A 22,997-nucleotide genomic window follows, 5' to 3' on the forward strand; every position below is an offset into this window, starting at 1 on the left:
CACTCTTAATGGCGCCTCCTCTGCAGTGCTGGGGTTGATCCGGAAAGGTTTCCCCGAGGATTGAAAAGTTTGAAAACAGCTGCGCCGAGTGATTCTTGACATTCCTCGCTCATCCAGGCTTTCTCCTCTGGTTTAGGGAAAGCAGCCACAGGGGCGTTCTGGTGGCTAGGCACTGGATGGTATCAGCTCGCGACCCTAATTTCTCTGCTGAATGTTTTTCTCCTTACAAGGTCTGTAAGCATTTCGTACGATACGGGGAGGGGGGGGTGTCTTGTGCGTTGGGTTTTAAAAACGGTTCATGGCGGACCATGCAAGCTGCTTCTAATTGTAAACACTTAATCCTGATGAGAACGTGCTTCGGTGGGCTCTGAGTGGTGGGCTGGATGGTTCGCTACAAAACTAAATTTGATGTAAATTGAATTAAGTCTGTTTGAATTTCACTTCTGTGTGGGAGCTCCCAATGAGCTGCCCTCGGATGTTTTGGGAAGGACCACAGACTTGACTGTTATTTATTGAGCCACTCTACATAAAATAATTAAGGCAATTCATGTCAGAGGTGGGCAACTTTACAGCGCAGTTCTTGCGTTTGTTTTCCAGATGTCTTCCAAAGATGTTCAGGTTGCTGCTGTTCTTTCTTCCCCTACTTCTATTGCTCGGTGAGTAAACAGGCATTGAGAAAAAGACTCTAAAATCTTACCTGTGGGGATAATCTGGGTCTAGGGCCGTTGTTCCTTCAGCCCCCACAGTTCTTGCAATACAGGTAGTTCTCGACCGAGCTTCCTCAAACTTCATGTATGTTTCCTCTTAGCTGCATTTTTTGTTCCAGGTGTGTGGTGCTGGGGTCCCGAAGATTTCCTTTCATTGTTACCAGCTTTGAACTGGACAAGCTTTCTCAGAATGCACAGGTGGGAAGACTCGCTACAGAGAGTTGCACCTGAGCCTCATTCAAGCCCCACTGGTCAGTTTCCAGAGGTAAGCTAGGCCAACCCTCATGTCCGGCTTTGGTTTTCAAAGAGGTGTAACATGTAAGAAATTTAGGGAAACTACAGCGTTGCTAGAGATGGAGGTTCCAAATCTCAGTTTTGTACTGGATGTGGATCCTCGGTCCATCAGTCTGCAAGCAAGGAGCCAGAATTCTGCCCAGGTAGTTAGTTCTCACTTAAGCGTTACAACTGGGCCTGGAATTTTGGCCGTTAAGTCATTGCGGTCGTTCAGCAAAACATCACATGATCTGACTCAAATTTTACAATGTTTATAGAACAATCATAAAGTGAACCGACGTGGACATTAAGCAAATCGTACCATTAAGTAAACCATTTGGTCATTAAGTGAATTCATTCTCCCAAATGGGCGTTTGTTTGCCAGAAACCAATTGCAGTAATATGACTGCAGGATGCTGCAAGCGGTTGTAAATACAAGCTGGTTGCCAAGCACCCAAAATGCAACCACATGACCATGGGAGTGAATGAGGCAGTCATAACTTTGAGGACAGGTCATAAATAATTTTTTTGAGCCCATCATAACTTCAAATGGGCGGGGGGGGTCTATTTTACTTTGGTTAAAGGAGATTGAGTTTCCATTTATGGATGGCTGTATTAAGGCTCTGTTGTTAAATGGAGAATTTGGGGTAGTATAAATACTGTATAGATAAATACATAAATAAACCTAAGAGGCCAAAATTGGGCCATTGATCTTGACTAGAAATCAATTTTTCTACAAAGGGACTACCAAAATCTGGAATTATCTTCAAGAAACACTGCCTGTTTTTAGGTGGTGGAGGACTCCGATTTCATGTCAGCAAACGTTGTCTAAAGTTAATTGGGATTTGTTGCTGCTTTTCCTCTGTTTTGGTTTAATTTTAATGCTGCATTAAAGTGACACTTTCATTTCTGATAAAGTGATTTTATCAATGTGAGTTTATTTATGCTAGATGCAGTGAAAATAAATAAGCCTTTTTTATTATTAAAAAAAACAACCAATCTAGGTGACTATGAAGTTCTTTGATGCAGATCGTGTAAGGGAGCTGGAAAAACAAATGGCCCTGTTATCTGAGAAGTGGCGTCACCAGGATGAAGAGTCCAATAAAATGCTGCTTCTGGTTCAGAGCTTTCAGGAACAAATCAGCCAAATGAACGACCGAAGTGAAATGTTGACACTGGTCAAAAACATTGTGAGCCAGCATCTTACAAAGTCAGAATCAGATGGAACAGCACCCTCAGAGGTAGCTCTGTGTGGAATATTCTCTGTGTCAGTTTTAATGTATATTTTTTAAATTTATTAAATAGGGTGCTTGCTGGAGGAAGATGTTTTCTGGGACAAAAATTCAAGGAGGAAATTAGAATTTGTATGAGCTGAGAATCTGTCATTTCGTTTTTGCAACGTTAAAGTAATAGTTTACCAAATTATAGTGGTTTGCATTCAGTTAATTCAATTATTTGACCAAATGAAATATACAAATCTACAAGTTTGCCAGATTCAATACACAGTAGATACTAATCAAGGAACAAAAGGGACTTTTCACATGTGAATTTTTGAAACGATGCCATTTTGTTCCTTTGCCATGATTGGAATCGTTGTCTTTCTATTTATAGAGGCTCAAGGTGAAAAGAGTTTAAAGATAGCCATTTTTGTTTGTATGTTTAACTGTCATTATTTTTTGTGCTTCAAGCAAGCATGTTTTGACTTTGCATCAAGAGCACGAATGGCGCCTTGCAACTTTAGAAGGTCTTCTGGCAAAACTCTCTGAAAAATCTGAGGTAAACAATAAATACTTTTCTCTTAACAGTTCTAAGAATTTTACCACCCTGTATCCCTGTTACTATCCCAACAGCATCAGTTCCATCCATGCAATTCCATCTGTGCTGCAGGCTAGAATGCTAAGTCTTGGCTTCTCCAAAGGATGATATTTGCTGATTGCCCATCAGCCTCTTTCTGCAATGCAGAAAGTTTCTGGGGTCTCTCTTCAATCATTCCAAGTAAAGAGAGGCGGGATTTATTCAGGAGACTAATATTGTGTTGTTTTCCAGGGCCTCCAGAAAGAATTTGAATTAACCAAAGCAAAAACAGTGAGGTACGGCTACAACTCATATACTGAATTGGGAACCATTAAATATCACAAAACTTTCTAGAAAGTTGACAGTATCTTTTCCTTTTTTAAATTGAAGAATGGGGAGGATTTTTGTAGTAATAATGGTATGTTATGATGGATGGAGGATGGGCGGACAGATACAAATACAGATCTAAGAAAAAAAATTCCTGACAGACAATTAATTAGTGGAATGACTTGCCTCCAGAAGTTGTGGGTGCTTCAGCACAGAGGCTTTTAAGAAGAGATTGGATAACCTTTGTCTGAAATGGTATGGGGTTTCCTGCTTCATCAGGTAGTTGGACTAGAAGACCTCTAAGGTCTCTTCCAAGGGCAGATGATAGAGATGATAGACAGACAGACAGACAGAAGAAACAGGCAAACTAGATAGATGATTTAAACAACAGATATATATTTTCAGCTTCGTGCTTCGTCCTCGAAGCACGAAGCTGAAAACATCAGCCTGAAGATGACGAATGGGACTTATAACATATGCACCCTCCACTATTTAGGGTAATAATGCTCCCTTTGTTTTACTCCAGTGTAAAAACACAAATGTTCCTATCTCCACTTAACCATGCAGAGTTTGACCCCTGCCCTTTTTGCTCTTTGTTCTGCTTCTCAGTGACATGAATGAGCAAAGCCAGAGCCTTTTGTCCAAGATGAAGCACCTAGAACTTGAATTGGCCCAACTCAAGTCAGGGTGGTTGAGTTTACAAGATGTCAAAAGCTGCTGCAGCACGATAGACGCCCTTCAACAAAAGGTGAGCTCAGAAGGGAACGCCTGAGCAAGCCTGAATTAGTGCATCTCGTTCTGACATAATGTTCTGGATGGGTTAAGTTTTTAAAACCACTGACCTGGGAAGGAAGAATTGATTGCTTGACTTGTTTCAACATTATGCACTTCTAATTAAGCACTGAAATGTTTACGTTCCGTCGGTTAGCTGGCACACACCCAAAATAAAGATGTATTGCCTAATTGCATCTTTATTTTGAAATCAGTCGTTAAGTTGTCATGCTTTGCTGTGTGTTCTGTTTACTTCTAGGTTGATGCCCAGATTAAAGAATCGGTCAGGGTTATGTTTTCTGGTGAGCTGGAAGGGGATTTCCCAGAGTCCTTGCTTCAGTGGCTAACTTCCAGATTTGTGACCAAAACAGACCTACAGGTTTTGTTGCAAGATCTGGAGATGCAAATTCTCAGGAACATCACTCTTCAGAGGTCGGTCACAAATTCCAAGGTGACTACAGAGATAGTGACAAATGCCGTCAATGAAGCTGGGATTGTAGGCATCACGGAAGCGGTAAGCCATAGTGGAAAGCATAGTGTTCCATGCTGTTGGTTTAGCATCTTAGGTTTCATTCCTGCCTGGCAAAAGAGCAATAACTTGAAATATAACTAAATATAAGCTGGCAAACGCAAGAAATGAGGGGTTTTATAGGACAAGAATGAAAAGTGCCGGACCCTCTTGGCAGGCCGACTAGAATATGGAATGGCAATATCTTTTACCAGCTGCATCATTTATCTTGGCTTAATTAGAGAAATTTGAGACTCAGTCTTACGATAGGAGAAAATGCAATAATCAGGGTTTCCATCATAACTGTCATATAATGCTGTTGCAACAATAAGCTAGCGTTAAGATATTGCAATAAGGCAGATATGTCCCTATTCAGAAGTAACTCTTATTACATTCTTCGGGAGATGAGACGAAGCAACCATTATCCCAGCTAATGTAAAGCAATCTAGATCTTCAAGACCGTTGCATTTATTCCAGATCTCTCTCAGATGCTGCATAATGGAGGCTGAAATTTAGAGTGGCCTGTTACGATGCTCTTTGAGGTCTTCTGATCTAGTGAGAGAACGTGTTCAGACTGCTAGGCTGTGTACGTTCCCCTTTAAAAGCAGGTTAAGAGGTACAGGTGGCGATTCTGTAGCAAAATAATTACATTTAGTCATCAGTAACAAATTTCAACATTTGATTGGAATGCTGACCAGGAATCTCTGTCCATCTGTCTCCCCTTGCAGCAAGCACAGGTCATTATCAACAACGCCCTGAGGCTCTACTCTCAAGACAAAACAGGCATCGTCGATTTTGCTTTGGAATCTGGAGGTAAGGGACCAAGAGTTAGGAAGATTTATTTTGATTCTACAGAAGAACAGAATATCAGACTTTGGAGGGATCTTGGAGGTCTTCTAGTTCAGGGGCTCCTCAACCGCCGGTCAGAAACTGGTCCACACAAACAAACGAAGCTCCATCTGTGGGCTGCAAGCAATACATGCCCTCTCTGGTCCATGGAAAAACTTCTCTCCAAGGAACCAGTCCCTGGTGCCTGAAAGGTTGGGAGCCACTGTTCTAGTCCATCCCTCCACTGAAGCAGGAAACTCTACACCAGGGGTAGGTAACCTTGGCTCTTTTATGACTTGTGGACTTCAACTCCCAGAATTCCTGAGCCAGCCATGCTGAGGGAAAAGGGAGAGGTTTCCAAGCTGAGCCCGGCTGGCTCAGGAATTCTGGGAGTTGGTCCACCAGTCATAAAAGAGCCAAGGTTGCCTACCCCTGCTCTACTCCATTTCAAACAAATGGTTGTCCAATCTCTTCTGAAGCAAAGAACCAGAGTTTTATTTTTAAAGCTCTTGCGGACTAGGATAAACAAAACTAAAAGATTTCCCCTCTCTGTGTTTCTTCGAGGTGGGAGCATTTTGAGCACCCGCTGTTCAGAGACCTACGAAACCAAAACAGCGCTGCTGAGCCTCTTTGGAATTCCGTTGTGGTATTTCTCCCAATCACCCCGGGTAGTGATCCAGGTAATTAGGACGTGGGTGGTTTCTAGAGCACTTTTTTACAGGTACTCTTCGACTTAACAACAGCTCATTTAATGACGGTTTGAAGTTGCAACAGCACTGGAAAAGAAAAAAATCCTACGATCATTAACCACGACCGTCAAAGCCTCCCCGCCGTCACATGATCAAAATTCAAACATAGGGCAACTGACTCATATTTATGATGGTTGCAGTCTCCCGGGGGGGGTCATGTGATATCCCTTTTTGTGACCTGACGAGCAAAGTCAACAGGGAAACCAGATTTACTTAACTTTAACAAGTTGTGTTATTAACAACCGCAGCAATTCACTTAATAACTGCGGCAGGAAAGGTTGTAAAGTAGGGCAAAACTCACTTAACAACGTCTCGCTTAGCCATGGAAAAGTTGGCCACAATTGCAGTTGTCAGTCAAGGACGAGCTGTACTGCTCTAGTTTCTACCCTCTAGCCTAAACCACGACACCAAACTGGTTCTCAATTGTTTCAGCGTTTTATTTATTTATTTGCAACTTCTGGTTCTTATCCACAGCCCGACATGTATCCTGGCAACTGCTGGGCTTTCAAAGGATCTCAGGGTTATCTGGTGATCCGGCTTTCGATGATGATTTATCCCACATCTTTCTGCCTGGAACACATCCCCAAATCGCTTTCCCCCACAGGCAATATCACCAGCGCCCCAAAGGATTTCTTAGTATACGTAAGTGGTGCCATCTGCAAAAGGAAGGAATGTTGTCTCGTGTTCAGCTCAGGTTTCTTCAGGGTTCCTGGTAATGATTAAAGGATTTCTAATAGCTCTATATAATCTTTTCTTTTTAATCTTTCCCAGCAGGCTAGGTCGGCCCTTAGTTAATTGCTGGAAGAGTTGAGGCTTATTTGGTGGATTGATCTAATGATTAGAACAGGAATGCAGAGAACGTAAACAAGCATCAGTTGTCCACCGAAATGAGGAGGACTAGAAATTAAAGTCTTTTCTAAAGGGTGAGGTGTTGGAGAGCAACCATCCCAGTCCTCTCAGTCAGGAGGGCTCTAGCAAGGACTTACTCTGGACTCCCTATGTGAACCTAAGAGGGCAAAGTCTGACATCCCCCGTCCCCAAATCCTCTGAGCCTTATCTAGTCTTTCCCCAGTGAAGACTGCCAACCTGGGAAGATTCCTGCGAAATAGACATAGGAACCATCAAGTAGCTGGTTTGAAGTGGAAGTGATTGTTTGCCTGACGTCAGGGATGCAAAAAGAGTGTGAAAGGTTTAAGGGCTGTATTAGTGATATGGGCAGCACAGACATTTCATAAATAAAGTAAATAAATCATCGTCTCTGTTCTTTTTGGGAGGCCAGCAAGTCTGGAAATTAAACTTGACCCGTTTATCTTCTTTATCAAGAATTCAGAGTGACACAAACCGTTTGTATTGACAGGGTCTTGAAAATGAGTACCAAGAAGAAGGAATACTTCTGGGCCAGTATACATATGATCAGGATGGAGAACCCTTACAGATGTTTCCAGTCACGGTAGGTCAACATTTCGGAAGATAAAACTTGGGGCGAAAATGTTGGGCTCAGTTGCGGTAGGTCAGGACTACCTATAGTGGATTCTAATAACATTTTCCTCTTCTTTTAGAAGATCTCTGAAAAAGCATTCCAAATAGTGGAACTAAGAATATTTTCCAACTGGGGTAACGCAGAGTATACGTGCCTCTATCGCTTCAGAGTGCATGGGCAAACTGCTGAATGAGCACTACGCTAATTTTCCGACTCTGGTTGTATATCATTTCTGTTTTTAAGTTTATAAAGGGAAATTTTGAACACTGGAATCTTTAAAAGAGGAAGAGTTGGGTGATGTACGACAGGTTGTGTTACTCTTGCCTGGCTAAACGTAGAAGATTGCGAACAAAATTGTATCCCAGACCTAATGGTTATTTGCTCAGATGTTCAACTTGTAACTGCCAGACAGCTTTATGTTTTTAATGTATTCTTTCTGAGGGGGAAAAAATGCATGCCAACTGCTCTCATTCTTAAGCCCAATTAGCACATCACTAACCCCGTTTTAATAAGTCAGAAGACAAAGCTTTTAAATTTTTCCTTTTGGCCAGTAGGAATCTGGTTTTTTTTTTTTTTTAATATTTGGACTTTCCTCTGCACCTGGATGTGATTAAGATAAAAAGAACAGTAGGTGAAATTTAACATGTTCTGTTGTTTATGCAGTTCCCAATCAGATGAAGGTTTGTTTGCAATTCCAGCACAAGCCTTGAAACTAAGGTCTGTTACCACTGCTCAGACCTTTGCTTGACAAAACTGCTTAGCAGCTCATCCTTGAAGCGGCTTCATCAGTTCCAGTCATTTCTGTGCAATATTTAACTTTTTATGTTGAAGGTTCTGATTTCAACCGAAGTGTTTGTATATTCATCTTTTAGATTTAGAACATAAACAAAAAAAATATCCTTTGCTTTATTGGGCACGCGAAGGCTAACAAAATTAGGAGTTAAACAGCCAAATGAATACCAATAGCAACTGTTTAACACAGAAAGGGCTTGAGTCTGATTTAATGTGTTCTAGTAAGAAATAGGGATGGAGTGAGTTGGTTAAGTTGCCTCGTGTGCTGAAGGCAAAATATCCTCATGTGTGAGCACCGAGTGCGTCCAGTGAATTAAGGTGGTGGTTACATTGAGAATGGTTTGAATAGACTTGAATGAGACAGATTCATAATATAGTTGGCTACCATGTGACGGGAGATAATGAAAAGGAAATGTAGAGATGGAGTCAGATGTAGAAGATTAAAGCAGGAACACTAAACTTCAAAGAAAGCAGCTTGCCAGTAAAATTCCTGCCTGGAGCTTATTCACATGTTGAGTTTTGTGCAGTTTACCTTCCCAGAGTTCACACTGTCCTCTGGCATTGCTGCTAATCTCTGATAATTCAGGGAAAGCTTCACAAGGCTGAGTATATGGAAAAGCACAAAAGGCGCCGTTTTGAATCAGTTCTCCAAAAACAAAAAAGTCATCTGTATATTTATGGTACTTTTTTTTTTAAAGAAAAGCATGTGGCTATATATATATATATATATATATATATATGTGGCTATATATATATATATATATGTGGCTATATCAAATTCAGGATGGCACCTGGAGCTATTATTAGATTCTTATTCTAATTTCTCTTAAAGTCATTGAGTACAAGCTCTGGCAATTCAGCTTCCTTTTAAAAAAACTAATTTTGACATATTGTCACGATCTGGCTCAGAAAAAGCTTTTTTGTTCTATGAAAATGGTACTTCTGAGTCCTGGATTTTTGGAAGGAAAACTTTGATTTCAGAAAAAAGATATGCTGATTTTTTTTTATTCTTTCGTATGTTGCACAAGAGTCCTCAAATATTTATAAAAACAAGTTTTATTCTTGAATACCACTTGTTCAACTGAGTTTAGCTGAAAGTAGAACCAGTGGCTATTGAGAAAAGCTTGGTAAAGCCTGTTAACAGTTTTAAGAAAATGATTCCAAATTATCCTGTATAAATCCAGTTGGGGGAGGGCAGGATTTGTTTGTTTTTTTTTGCATAACACTAACTTATTTTTTAAAAAAATGAGATAGGACTTTGTGCAATGTATTTTTGTAAATGCTTTTTCAAAATATTTGTCTCTGGTATCCTTTGCTGCCTCCTAACTGACCAGAAGCTATTGAAAAAAGTTTAAGAATTTTAATTTTTGAAAGTGCATGTAATATTTGGAAATAAGAATAAAGTTTCCTTTTGGATATTTATACTGAATGCTTCTTACAATATATGTGGTTGGGGAAGGATCAAACTCAAAAGGATTAGTAAATATAGGAAGCAGGCAAAAACCAAAAACAGTTATACAATTATTTCTGCTAGATAGAAATCTACATGAAAAGAATGCATAGGAAGGAACTTTATCAAAATATTCAAGTGTAACAGTACATCCATTATTTCTGATTTCCACGTGGTCAGTGTTTTCAAAAAAAGAGAACAGTGGAAGACATTCAAAGCAGATATTTCAGTATTGCCTTTCCTGGTTTTAGAATGACAACTCAAAATTAGAGCCCAAGGAAAGATTGTTTTTTCCTTAAAAACAAGGTAGAAATAAAAGAGAGCCTTGACAATACGCATTTGGGTGCAAATCAATCAGAATAGAGCTGGAAGGGGCCTTGGAGGTCTTCTACCTTCCTGCTTAAGCAGGAGACCCTATACCACTTCAGACAGGTGGCTGTCTAGTCTTTTTTTAAAAACCTGCAGCGATGAAGCATCAGTGATGAATCACAATGTTGATTGGGTCTCCAGGATGCCCTTTCCCCATTATCACCCTTATTTTCTGTCAGTTTCAAGCGAGCCGGATGCCTCATCCTCTGTGAGAAACAGAAACCTTAGAAGTCACATCACTTCAAGAAAATAGTCCCTAAATTTGTCGATTACAACTAGTTAAGACTGGAACCGGTTTACTGGGACCTCCAGAGTTTCAATAAACCTTGGCTGCCTGCCTGCTTCCATCCTCATGCAAGACTATGAAACATCCCTCCGTTTGCTTTCAACAACCACAGTAAGCAGGTCTCATCTCCGTGATTCAGTGTGGTTAAACTCGCTTGGCTAGGCAACTCCCACAGGCAGAGCCTCGCTTGGAACGCCCAGACTGGCTGGAACGCCACGTGGCCGGGAGCCCTTGCAGCGCCCTCTTTCCTAAAGCCAGACGGAACTTGGGAGGACCCCATCGGTGGGACCTGAAAAGATGGGGGGGCTTGTCCTCTTTTCCACCTTCAACACTTGTTCCAGAAGAAGTCGGCCTTCCCCAAGCATCCCTCAAACCTCAACAGGTTGAGCAGCCTAGCTGCTGAAAGAAAAAACGGGCCCCATTCAGCTGGGTCGGCTTGCAGAGGCGGCAACCTGCACGCCTGGCCTGAAGGATGCTCTGGTCCAGAGGAAACTGCATCCTCGGCGGCGTCGCCTAGGAGACGCCAGCAGGGACCGCCTCCGCGCGGCTCGGCCGCAGGTGGAGGTCACATGACCGCGACGTCACTCGCCCCTCCCGCGAGGGCAGCGCGCCACAAGCCTCGGTCCCTCACCGGCCGCCGTCGCCCCATTGTTGAGTGGGCGGCGCCGGAAGCCGCCGTGCGTGCGTTACGTCGCGTGAGGTAGCTCCGGCCAGGGTCGCCTCGGCGTTTCTCCCCGCCCCGCAGTCATGGCGGCGGAGCAGGAGGCCCTGAAGGGCGGCGGCGGCAGTGGCCGCAACCGGGGAGGCGTCCAGCGCGTCGAGGGGAAACTCCGCGCCAGCGTGGAGAAGGGAGACTACTACGAGGCGCACCAGATGTACCGGACTCTGTTCTTCAGGTGCGCAGGGAGGGCAGCCCTCCTCCTCCTTCCAGACGCTTCCATTGGCGCACCCGAGCGCCGGTCGCACGCGATTGGCTGCGTCGCTTGTCCTTCCCGGGTCCTCGAAGCCCCATTGGTCGAGGGGGAGGAGGCGGGGGAGCGGGCACGCCGGTCTGACCAAGGCGGGGGGGGGGGAAGGACTCCCCAGCCCATTCTCCCCTCCCATGGCTGCGCTTGGCTATCCTTCATATCGGGTAGGGAGGGGCAATCGGGACCCCCGCGCGTAGGAATGGGGCGGAAGCGTTGTTGGCGCAGCGCGATGGGTGGACTTCAACTCCCAAGGGGATTCTGGGACTTGAAGTCCACCCATCATAAAGAAGCTCAAGTGCCTTTAAGGGACATCTGGGCTCAGACATGGAAGCTTATTCTGCAAACTGACATGCTCTCTAGTGCAAACCCAATTGTACATCATTGGGGGGCTTTGGGGAAAAGTTTTGGGGGGGGCTTTCCTTTTCTACAAAGAGGGGGGTGATGTTTTTGGGGTGCAGAGGCTTGCCATGAGATGAGACGGTCTGTTCTAGATCTCATACAGAGAGGCCACACTGATACAGGACTGGTGCATGTGTATATCCTTTGGGGGGAACAGATTGGTGAGTTTAAGGGGAGATTCACAAATGATGTTAGGCTGGTTGCTGGGTTGGGGGCGGTTTGAACCCAAGGAGGAATCCAGCTGCTCACTTTGGGTGAACTATGATAAGTCGGTTCTTCCCTTGGATAAACCTGACCAGTTAGTTATGCTATATTCTAGACATCCAATACAGCTGTGGTTGAAGCATTCATTCTCCTGCTCATCAGATTTACTTATTATTTTATCTATTCATATGTCACCCACCTCACTGTCCAAAGCAACTCTGGGCAATCTAGTCCGCTCTCTCTTATTTTAGGTTACAATTTCAAAGATTCTTCTGTTGACCATTACGCCTGGGGCAGATGATGCTGGAGGCCTGAACACAAAAAACTTCTGAGTAGTGGTTGCATAGCCAGATCAAAGGTAGTGAGGATTGAAAGGGGTTAAGCTAATCTGTACAGAAATAGGCTTGTCAGGAACTCTTAAACTGGATGTTTAAACAGTCCTCCATGTTAAAGAGCAATAATCCTGAAAATAGCCCCCACCCACCCACTCTCTTAAGTGTGATTAAATCAGCTGCAATAAAAATGTATATCTTCCTTCGTGAAGACAGGGCCAAAAGATAATTTAAGTGGTTTGTTTGTGACATTTCTGTGCAGAGCTCAGAGATGGCACACGTTCCATTCTAGATGGGTGGATATGTAGAAACATAAAGGCAGATTTTATAGCATCTTAAAAATTGCCAAATTTATAACATCAGAAAATTATTGTGTGCACTACAACCTGCTTTGTTGAATGATCGCCCTCTGTTTATAATTATATATTTTTGCCTAAAAACCCAAGAGAATGAAAAGCAAGAGACTTTGAAAAAGAACAGCAAAGTACAACATCTGTGCAAAGCTTAGCACGTATAAAATAAGATCAATAATGCTCCCAACTGCAACTTTTGAGGTGTTCCTTTCTTTTTAAGAGATTGGCTTGCCTGCTGTTCTAGAAATTTCCATGGTGCAATGCTATCTTTCAAGTCACCAAATGTTTGTGGATGGTATTAGATAAAAAATCTGTCAAAATAGTAACGTTGTTTCCCCCTAGATGTGATGAATATGCCAAAAAATAATACAGCATCTGATGCCAATCTAAGCGGTTTTGAAAAAGATTGATTTCTTTTTTCAGAAAGTGGGCTCCTAAGAAATAGATTTTGGTGAAATCAAATGAAAATCCTATTTACCGTAGCTGCTGTTCACTTTAGCCGGAAAAAAAAAATACTGATGTGATTAAGCAAGATTTATTTTGCTAATTTTATATCTTTTTCAGCCCAGTGATAGTTGCAATATAATGCAACCACCTTGAAACTGCTTGTGTTCTGTGGTGTTGAAATTACAATATTCCAGATTTCCAGTCTGTGGTATTATAGGCTGACTATTCCTACAATTGGGCAACTTATTTGGAGAGTGCTAAGTTGAAAGCGGCTGTCTTAGTGATACCTGAAAAGGGAAAGATTAAATTGATTTAAAAGGCTAAGAAATCTATTGTTCTGTAGGCTTTTTGTAGGTTGGATCTCACTTCATCAGAGGCATCTGACAAAGTGGACTCCAGCTTCTCAAAATTCATGCCACAATAAATCTGTTAGTCTTTATTTGGAGGTAAGTTCCTTTGAAAGCAGCCTTATTTAATTCTGAATTGGGATCATAGTGTTGCTATCAGATAGATTTAGCATCTTTCCAAACTGTTCAGGTGAAATGCTGAACTGTCCTCCTCTTGGGACAGCTGTCAACATATGATATGCAACCACAGTAAACAACAAAATGAGGCACCTAATTAGAACAAGGTTTGTGCTATTGAAAGTCTTGACAGCCGTCAATTATACAGATTAGCCTAAGTGCTCATAAAAATGCTTATGGTTAGATTTTTGATGAATCTGGAAGAATGCTCCCTGGCTCTCCAGAAAGATCTGTCTTCATGCACCTTATTGTTTGTCATTCACATAAGATTAAAACCATGTATAATTTAAAGATTAGACACATTTTGCATTCATTATGGAGCGGTAAGGAGTTGTGGAAGAAGGGACATTTTGACATTTTAAATTGATGGGTTGGCAAGCTGGAAAATGGATTAAGGATCCAAAACTCATTATACCCGTCACACCAAATAGAAGAAAACTTGTTAGGAATCAGCAGCAGGGGCAAAAGTTTGACAGTTAATTTAGTGAAAATATAGTAGGGATATATCTCACCTCCCAATCATACTGTTCTGGAGATGGGTCAGCGGTTTCTGGAAGTAAATTTTCCAAACCAGAAGCTAAAATGTTGATTTTTTTGGATTTTACCATAGTCCAGAGGGGTATAGTTATTTACCCGGTGGTCTGACTGAAAAGGCAGTTTTTTTATGGTCCGAAGAAAAAAAAGAGACCAAAATCATTCTTGACTATTGATGGGTGGAAAAGTTGGCTTCTCAGGGTCCTCTTATTGAGATACCAGTTTCTCTTTTGTTGAACTTCGAAATTATTTTGAATTCGTGCTGGCAGTAAAATATTTAGTAGGCCTCATTGTGGCCAGTCTAATACGCTTTTGAATTGGGACAGCACTGGCTTTTCTTGTGTAATAGTGTCTACGATGTGTTAAAGGACAACAGCAGAAGTCACTTTTCTTCTCTCTGGATACATGTGTTTATTTTTCTAAGCAAGATCTAGGAGTCTAATGTTCTTGGGGATTACAGCCATAAATATAGGAACTATAGTTCAAAATTACTTTTCATCTGCCTTTCCCTAATGTTGTATTTTCTTGATAATGTTACAACTCTAAGAAGGTCACCATCTTTGTCCATTGGAAGTTCTGGAGCATGTATTTCCAGCCTAGCATGGAGACAGCTATTCTGCAGCTTTTTTTTTTTTTTCATTAATCCTAGGTAGGTTCCATAAAACAGCGCTCCGGAAAGGCAGAAACCACTTATTGTTTGCTCTGCTTTGAGACAAAAAAAAAAAAAAAAAAATACCAGCTTGCTGTCCTTAGCTGTCTCAATATCCCAGAGCAGCACTGAATTATTCACTGTTTAAATGCTTAACAGTCAAGATTATAATTAACCTATGATCTGAGCTGTAATGGTACGCGCTGCGCACATTCTGTGCCAAGAGAAGGGAAATGAGCGACCTTTAAATGGAATACGAGAAATGCGTTTGTGAAATTCTGTACCTTGTAACTAATTGGAACAGGCAAAATGCCATTTCCTGGCTGAGATTGGTGTCACGGGATGTTGTTCAAACAATTTTGTTCTACACACAGCTCTAAAGTTGAGGCATTGGTGCGTAAGAAAGATGGGAAGACGGGAATTAAGGAAGTAGCAAAAGTGAATTCTCCCGCTGAAAAATTACAGCCGTCTGTCTTTATTTTGGAAATAATAGCGGGGATAACTGAAATAGTGACAATGATCTCATAATCTGTCAGTAATCTTCCCTGCTTAGTTTTTGTGGCACCGACACGTTGCCTGTTAACACATAGCTCCCTGATTCTTTGTTGGACTGAGAATGAGCAAAAGGAATCTGTTGGGAAGCAAAATATATAAGGATTAAAGCTGGCTCCGTTGTGTTTGCTTCTTGTTAGTAGTACAGTGGACACAATTAGATTTTTCTCTGCTTTTTTGAAAGAGCTGCAGTACTCTTCTTGCTAAGTTTTGCAGGTGGGATTCTAAATCCTGTTCCTTGGAAGATCGCCTTTCTATATTTCTCCCTTATTCTAGAGGTCTGGAAATAGACTGTTAAAAAGCTTAAGTAATACAGGTAGTCCTCGACTTAACTATTCATGTAGTGACCATTTAAAGTTACAACGGCAATGAAAAAAAGTGACCTAGGACCGTTACAACCATTACAGCATCCCCATGATCATGTGATCAAAATGAGGACCCAGATTGTTGGGAGGCAATAGGCTGACTTTGTAAACCACTTAGAGAGGGCTGTAAAGCAGCGTGAAGTGGTATATAAGTCTAAGTGCTAGTGCTACTAAGAGGTAAATATGCATCTTCATGCCGATCCCACAGATCTTGTACAAAACTCTCTCCTGCAAAGCGCTGATTTCTGAAATGGACTCTGTATGATGTTCCCAAGCCTCTCAAAACTTGTCCCTTCGTGCTGTATTCTGGTTACCTTTCATTCTTCCTATTGTTGTATTATTATTATTATTATTTTTAAAAAAGTTTTTATTTATTTACAGGTACATGTCACAGGGCAAACACACGGAAGCCAGAGAGCTAATGTATTCAGGTGCCGTGCTCTTCTTCAGTCATAATCAGGTGAGACCGATTTAACACGGTGTGAAGTTGGTTCTACAAATAATCAGCATGGAGAAGTTGGGGTGGGAAGGAGAGCCTCCTCTCCAGTTTGCAGGCGGGATGCAAGATACATCTTTCCAGGGTGTGCCATCTCTGCCAGGAGCCCTTTGAAATTGGAAAACAGGCAGCCTTACTGGCCTGCTCCAGAATTATTTTCAGATAATGCACTGACCAATAAGGAAGAATATTTGTCCTTGGTGCTCTCTGAGCGTGGTGGGTTTTCTTGCAGACATTTCATTACTCAACTAGGTAATATCATCAGTGCTAGCAAGGAGTGGGGTTTGCTGTCTATTTATATTTTCCTCCTCCTCCACCACCGCCACCGCCACCACCACCACAAACTCCAATCCCTTCTAGCACTCATGATGTTACCTACTTTGGGTAATGAAAGCTATCCAATATCCAACTCGGAGAGCACCAAATGCCTTGAGCCCCAAAACAGGCCTGGCAAAGCTGCTCAGATTCTCCCCGCCTACCTGTGAACTAAAGTGTGTAGTGGGTACCTCCAGCCTTGGGGAGGCCATGGGTCACTTTCTGGGGCACAGATGCCTCAAAAATAAACTTTTGACGGAAAGTCTGGCCTCCTGGAAGCTGTTGCTTCCCCATGAGTGTGTCTGAGTCGGCGCCTGCATACAAGGCTGGTTCACACATTCCCTTTCTCCCTCTGGCTGCTCTTTCACGTGCACTTAAACATCCCTCCTGTAAGCCTAGTTTCTCTGGTGCTCTTCTGCTTTCCCCCCCCCCTCCTCTTCCCACATTGCCTTCTGCAACCCTCAGAAGTCCCAGTTCTTTAGGTGGCCTTTATATCCTGTCTTGCGGCCCTTCGCTCTAATGCAAGCAATATTTAATTTACAAACCAGAAAATATTTCCTCCCGACCTCACCAGCTTTCATTCCCCCCCCTCCCCTGATACCTATGAATTCGTTCAAATGCTTCAGCTCAGTTTGTTTTCTATTTTGTTTTAAGCAAAACAGCGCTGCTGATCTCTCCATGCTTGTTCTGGAGTCCTTGGAGAAATCAGATGCAAAAGTGACCGATGAACTATTAGGTGAGTGTTTTCTCCAGTTTTCCCTTTATTGTTCCACGCTGGAGACTTGTGATACGTTAAAACACCATCCTACCTTCCAGTTCCATTTTACTGTGGTTGGCCTATCTTCTGAAATTGTCTTCTGAAGATTAGGTCTACTTTAACCTAACAGCGGTTGGGCAGGTTCCTCTAAAACAGTGGTTCTCAACCTTTTTAATGCCGCGACCCCCAACCAGTCATAAGTCGAGGACTACTCAACTGGTGCAGCACCGTTTGCAGAATGGGACTTTTGGCAGGCTCAGCAGGGCAGAGACAGCCTGGAGAATTCCAATTGGCTTTTGAAAGCCAATAGAATTAGACTCTATTCAAGAGAGTTTATTCTATTGGCTTTCAAAAGCCAATAGAATAAAAGGGAGTAGCACAGCTAAGGAAAAGGGGGGGGGGAAATGGCGGACTGCGTTTGGCGACCTCCGTGAAATGGTCGTTCGACCCCAAATGGGGTCCCGACCCACAGGTTGAGAACCACTGCTCTAAAACAGTTGTTTCCTAATCTTGGTAAAAATTTAAGGTGAGTGGACCAACTCCCAGAATTCTTTGGTCATCATTCTGGGAGTTGCAGTCCACCCATCCTAAAGCTTCTAGTGTTGAGAAACATTTCTCTAAAGTTCCCAAACTAGCCATGACAGCAAATCGTCCTTTCACTACTTTCTCCCTGTTAGTTCTCACCACCTCCATAGCTATCATGGCTAGAAATTATGAGAAAGAGATGGTTGGCTGCTTTTCATGACTTGTCCACAGTTCTGAGGAAATATCTCTAGGGGTTTCAGAATTGTTACTAGGTGGAGCGTAATGTCTAGCCTTATCCTTTCTTCAACGCAAGCAGAAGCCGTGAGGCCTGCAGAGTAATTGACCTCGCTACCATTTTGAGAGCCAACCACTTCTTCAACCTATCTACTTGCTAAAGCTCTCAATTCCTAAGTCAAACCATTTTATCCCTGGCTTGTTGGACAGTCTGATTCAGTAAGCCTGAAGTTAATCAAGATAGTCTGAGGAGCTGTCCATCTGGAAGGCCTCTCATTTCTTTCTTTCTTCCCCTCCTCCCTCGACTGCTTATTTCAAGGAACTCGTGAACGAAAGTGAGAAAAAGTATCACCCATAAGGCATCTAATCTGGAGTTCTCTGCAGCCTGGGTACCCTTGGTAGCCTCACATCTTCTAAATTAAGGGAGGTGTCTCTCCCAGAGCTTCAGAATGTCCAGGTTAAGTCTTTGCATAAAGAATCTTTTCCTTCCATTCCTTGTTAGGAAAGGGAATGGCTCCTGATTTTGCAGCAGAGAGATCCATTCAGTGTCTCTGTCTTTAAAAAAATATATATTTTCAAGAACCTTCAAGCCAAGCGTCTGTGAGAATTGGGGACGGAAGGGCTGCTACATATTTAAAGCTTTGTCTGTTTTTTTTAAGGCCTAGTTGTCTTAAGCATTGCTTCTTGGATTTGCCTCTAGAAAACCTGGCAAAATTGTTCAGTCTGATGGATCAAAACTCACCCGAAAGAGTAGCTTTTGTGTCCAGAGCACTGAAGTGGTCCAGCGGTGGATCGGGGAAGTTGGGACATCCAAAACTACACCAGTTGTTGGCTATCACATTATGGAAAGGTGGGAATCCTGCGCTGAGCTGTTTGTTCTTCCAGGGTGCCTGTTTTATACCCTTAAGAGTTGCGCACATCAAAGGGTCTTTGGTTAGAGAACATCTACCCTGCCGCCAGGAGGCTGCTTCTAAGACCAATTTGGAGGAGCTGAGGTCCATACATCTTAAAAATTCCTTCTGAGGATATGCTGGTTGGGGAGTTTGCGGATTTGAGGTGCATGCATCTTAACATTGCTGAAAAACACTACTTTAGAAGAGGATGGGGAGAGAGCTTCAACCATCTATGACTTAAGGCTTTGCTAGCCCTAAGTCAAAAGAAGCATCCTTTATACTTACAGGAACCCCAAAATTAAAAGATAAAAGTTACATTTTCTATCGCATACTTAACCTATATTAACCTCATTCAGATTTCTTGCTTTATTTTTCCAAAGTAAAATGGCTCACCAAAGTAGTGATCTCAGCTGTAATTTGACTTTGGTTTGTCCCATAAATCAGGAGTGGCTGGGATCACACCGAAGCCGTAATTTACAAACCCCAATGGCTGCCCTCACCCAGTGCAGGAAGCCAGTTTGACTAAGAGCAAGGCGTGAACCCATCCAGACGTTGCTTTGATCATTCTGCTGAAGAAGCACCCATGCCAAGCTGACCTTTTTTTCATGTAACTTTTCTTCTAGAGCAGAACTATTGTGAATCTCGCTATCACTTCCTGCACTCTACAGATGGGGAAGGCTGCGCAAATATGTTGGTAGAATATTCCGGAGCCAAGGGATATCGCAGTGAAGTGGACATGTTTGTGGCTCAAGCTGTGTTACAGTAGGTCTTCCCTTCTACGTTGGATTTCTCAGCCAAAGCTTTTGTGTTTTATCTGCTATGACCGAATAAAGATGGGTTGGGTTGGGTTGAGTTGAGTTGAACTTTATTTGGACAAGTGTGATTCAGCACACCAGGAATTTGTCTCTGGTACATGCATTCAGTGTGCATGCAAAGCAACAGGACAATAATAGTATCAATAATCTCAATGTTAATGTTATTTATAATGATTGATTGATTGACATTAGGTATTCCCTTCAGCTTACAGTTTGCCTCTTAGTATAGTCTTTTGTTTCCGTTTGCTGATTTAAACTAAAAGATTTCAAAATAATGAATCAAGGTTATCGAGTAGGCCACAAGTTTTTTCCTGTATTTAAAAAACATCCTCTAGTTTTTGCCTACATGCTCAAAGTTTTATATATTAGAATTATGGCTCTCTTTTTTTGAGAAATGCCACTGAAAAGTATATTTGGGTTATTTTTTCCCTTCCGTGAGATAATTGTTCCATGGGAAGAATTGATGGCAACTGTGTGAAGAGATGTTGAAAGCTACTTTTCCTGGTACAGCCATAGGTAGAAATAGCTCTAGCTGCTTACTCCAATTCCAGAGTATGCACTGAACTTTTAGCATTAACCTTTAAAGCATGGCTGTCTGGGGAATTCTGGGAGTTGAATCCTCCTCCTCCACAAACCCCACTCCCTTCTAGCACTGATGATATTACCTAGCTGGGTCATGAAATGCTTAGTACAAAACAACCAAGCTCAGAGAGCACCAAGGACCCCACAATCCTCCTCCTCCTCCTCCATGCAAACCCCACTCCATTCTAGCACTGATGATGTTACCTAGTTTGATAATGAAACATCTGCAAGAAAACCACAAGCTCAAAGAGCACCCAGGAGCCCTCAGTCCTCCTCCTCCCCCCCCCCCACTTGCCTTTTTGAAAAAGCACCTTTGAGACCACAGTGACCTGGATGGTTGAAAATCTCCATAGACACTTAATAGTTTGTCGTTTCCCGTTTTAGATTCCTCTGCTTGAAAAACAAAACTAGCGCCTTGGTGGTTTTTACGACGTACACAGAGAATCACCCTTCCATAGAAAGCGGGCCGCCCTTTGTACAACCCTTGCTTAACTTTATCTGGTTTCTGCTGCTGGCCGTTGACGGGTAAGACTTTCACGAAGCTGCCGAACACCAGCTTCCTTATTTTAAACCCTTCCAGTTTCACATGAAACGTGTGTGTGTGTGTGTGTGTGTGTGTGTGTGTGTGTGTGTGTGTGTGTTGGCTGTCTCTTCTCTTTTTAGAGGAAAGCTGACCGTATTTACAGTATTGTGCGAACAATATCAGCCTTCGCTGAAACGGGATCCTATGTATAACGAAGTAAGTTATCCCAAGCAGGATTGTTTATTGTTCACATCCCCCCCCCCTTTTTTTTTTTAATTTCCCTGCCCGTGTTTTCATCAGATGGTGTGACTCCCAGCTAGTTACGCAAGAGGCACTCAAAATGGCGACACGGGTTGAAAATAGACAACTAACTAGCAGCCGTGTTTAAAAACAAGATTGTAATAAACTCTGGGAATCCCTTAGTACTGCTGATAGAATATTTGATTTGATTTACCCTACTAGGTAACATCATCAGTGCTAGAAGTGACTGAGGAGATAAATAGAGCATAAACTTCACTCTTTTCTAGCACTGATGTTATCTAGTTTAATAATGGAACATCTGCAAGAAAACAGCCATGCTTAGAGAACACCAAGGATCCCACAGTCCTCCTCCTCTCCACAAACTCTACTCCCTTCTAGCACTGATGATGTTATCTAGTTGGGTAATGAAATGTCTGCAAGAAAACAGCCAAGCTCAGAGAACACCAAGGACCCCATCTCTATTTGAACTGTTTGAAATTCTTGAAGAGGTGGGAGGCAAGGTGTTACATAGCCCATCCACCAGGGAGTAATTTAGAGGCTGGGCCTCATCCCTGAGAAACATCGCCTCTTCTGCACAGTGACCTGGATGTATCTCTGAAACCATCGCTCGGGAATCTGCTTTCTTTTTCAGCATCTGACCAGGACAAGCTAGTGAAGCTTTGTGTGCCTCCAGCTTTGTTTTGGACTCTGAAAAGTGAATCCAGATTGTCATTACCATCCCAGCAGTCCCACCTTTAAAGTCAGTCCTGCATTTACAAAGGACCTGTGCCTTGGGATCCCAGAGCAGCATTGATCCTGAAAAGTGGTCAACATCCCAGCAAACGTTAATTACAAATAGATAGTTTTATACCGTAGACAGAGCATTGTGCGAGATCAAATTTGGGTTGGTCACAGATTTACTCTTCCGAGCTTTTGGATTCATGCTGGAGCCCATCTTCGGGGAATTTCTACCGACATACGTGCTTTGTATTCCCATTGCAATGAAGAAGGACATACATTCAGTTTCGCAGCTATTAAGATTGTTGGACGGGCAGGCGCAAAAACAGCCAGGGAAATGATGGAAGCCTGGGAAATGGGTCCCTTGTCAGTCAGCAGGAGTGCTAAATTACCACCAGCCTATCACATACTTAGGAGCCGAGGGCTTGGCAGCCCAAGGAAACGACAGCCAATTGCCAGCCATCAATACACCAATCAGCCAATAAGAAGGCACCCGATAAACATGACTCGCAGAACGGCCCAAAGCACGTATTCCAGTCGGGAGAAGTTTCCTGGTGATGGGCTCCAGCACAAGTCTCAAAGCTCAGAAGGGTAAATTTCTGGTCCCAGCAACCGATTGGATCCTGCAACACTATCCAGGGACATGAATCTTCGCTTCCATTCGACCGAGCGTTGTGTCTGGCTTAGTGCAGGGTGCCTAAGACGAGCCACAAGTAACGTTTCTTTTCCCCCTGTTGTTTTCTTCAGTACCTAGACAGGATAGGACAGCTGTTCTTTGGTGTCCCCCCAAAACAAACGTCATCCTACGGAGGATTATTAGGTGAGTTGAAGATGCAGGATGAACCTTGTTGTCTCCAGTGGGGGGGGGGGGGACATCATCCTGTTTTTACCTAATGGTTTCTTATTGCCATGGGGGAGGGTGTTTCCAAATGCAAGTCTTTTGTGTGAGCTTAAATACCTCTTCCTGGATGGTTGGTACCCTCTGGGTTTCTTTTGATGACACAGTGTCATGTCAGGACCCCTGAAGGGCACCATAATAATAATAGTAGTAGTAGTAGTAGTAGTAGTAGTAGTAGTAGTAGTAATAATAATAATAATAATAATAATAATAATAATAATAATAATAATAGTAATAAAGTTGGAAGGGACCTTGGTCATCTAGTCCAACCTCCTGCTCCGGCAGGAAACCCTATACCATTTCGGACAAATGGCTGTCCA

General features: G+C 42.7%; 2 protein-coding genes across 15 annotated transcripts in view; both read left to right on the plus strand.

The window, feature by feature from the left end:
- Positions 1-9,651, plus strand: part of SUN1 (Sad1 and UNC84 domain containing 1) — a 31,016-nt gene extending 21,365 nt beyond the window's left edge. For 10 of the 11 annotated variants that reach the window (XM_039360517.1, XM_039360514.1, XM_039360505.1 and 7 more), the window contains 13 exons: positions 137-230; positions 598-656; positions 827-972; positions 1,985-2,221; positions 2,673-2,756; positions 3,027-3,070; positions 3,711-3,849; positions 4,132-4,386; positions 5,109-5,193; positions 5,773-5,888; positions 6,432-6,599; positions 7,315-7,407; positions 7,517-9,651. In XM_039360517.1, the coding sequence (XP_039216451.1) occupies positions 137-230; positions 598-656; positions 827-972; positions 1,985-2,221; positions 2,673-2,756; positions 3,027-3,070; positions 3,711-3,849; positions 4,132-4,386; positions 5,109-5,193; positions 5,773-5,888; positions 6,432-6,599; positions 7,315-7,407; positions 7,517-7,630 (1,634 nt within the window). In that variant the 3' untranslated portion in view covers positions 7,631-9,651. The remainder of the gene's footprint in view (positions 1-136; positions 231-597; positions 657-826; positions 973-1,984; positions 2,222-2,672; positions 2,757-3,026; positions 3,071-3,710; positions 3,850-4,131; positions 4,387-5,108; positions 5,194-5,772; positions 5,889-6,431; positions 6,600-7,314; positions 7,408-7,516) is intronic. The other variant, XM_039360509.1, reaches the window with a different exon arrangement.
- A 1,343-nt stretch (positions 9,652-10,994) lies between these two features.
- GET4 (guided entry of tail-anchored proteins factor 4) overlaps positions 10,995-22,997 on the plus strand; it is a 41,365-nt gene continuing 29,362 nt past the window's right edge. For 2 of the 4 annotated variants that reach the window (XR_005558758.1, XR_005558759.1), the window contains exons 1-8: positions 10,995-11,230; positions 16,043-16,121; positions 17,127-17,208; positions 18,689-18,838; positions 19,505-19,643; positions 20,663-20,803; positions 20,942-21,017; positions 22,527-22,599. Coding sequence is in view for 2 of the 4 variants with exons in the window: in XM_039360540.1 (XP_039216474.1) it covers positions 11,082-11,230; positions 16,043-16,121; positions 17,127-17,208; positions 18,689-18,838; positions 19,505-19,643; positions 20,663-20,803; positions 20,942-21,017; positions 22,527-22,599 (889 nt within the window). In the remaining 2 variants the exon portion in view is untranslated. Of the gene's footprint in view, positions 11,231-13,458; positions 13,484-16,042; positions 16,122-17,126; positions 17,209-18,688; positions 18,839-19,504; positions 19,644-20,662; positions 20,804-20,941; positions 21,018-22,526; positions 22,600-22,997 lie in introns of those variants that run through there. The other 2 variants (XM_039360540.1, XM_039360541.1) reach the window with 2 other exon arrangements.

This window comes from Crotalus tigris, unplaced genomic scaffold, assembly GCF_016545835.1.
Source record: "Crotalus tigris isolate CLP2741 ecotype Arizona unplaced genomic scaffold, ASM1654583v1 scf7180000019173.45859301935:6455823, whole genome shotgun sequence".
In the NCBI taxonomy this organism is placed as follows: domain Eukaryota; kingdom Metazoa; phylum Chordata; class Lepidosauria; order Squamata; family Viperidae; genus Crotalus; species Crotalus tigris.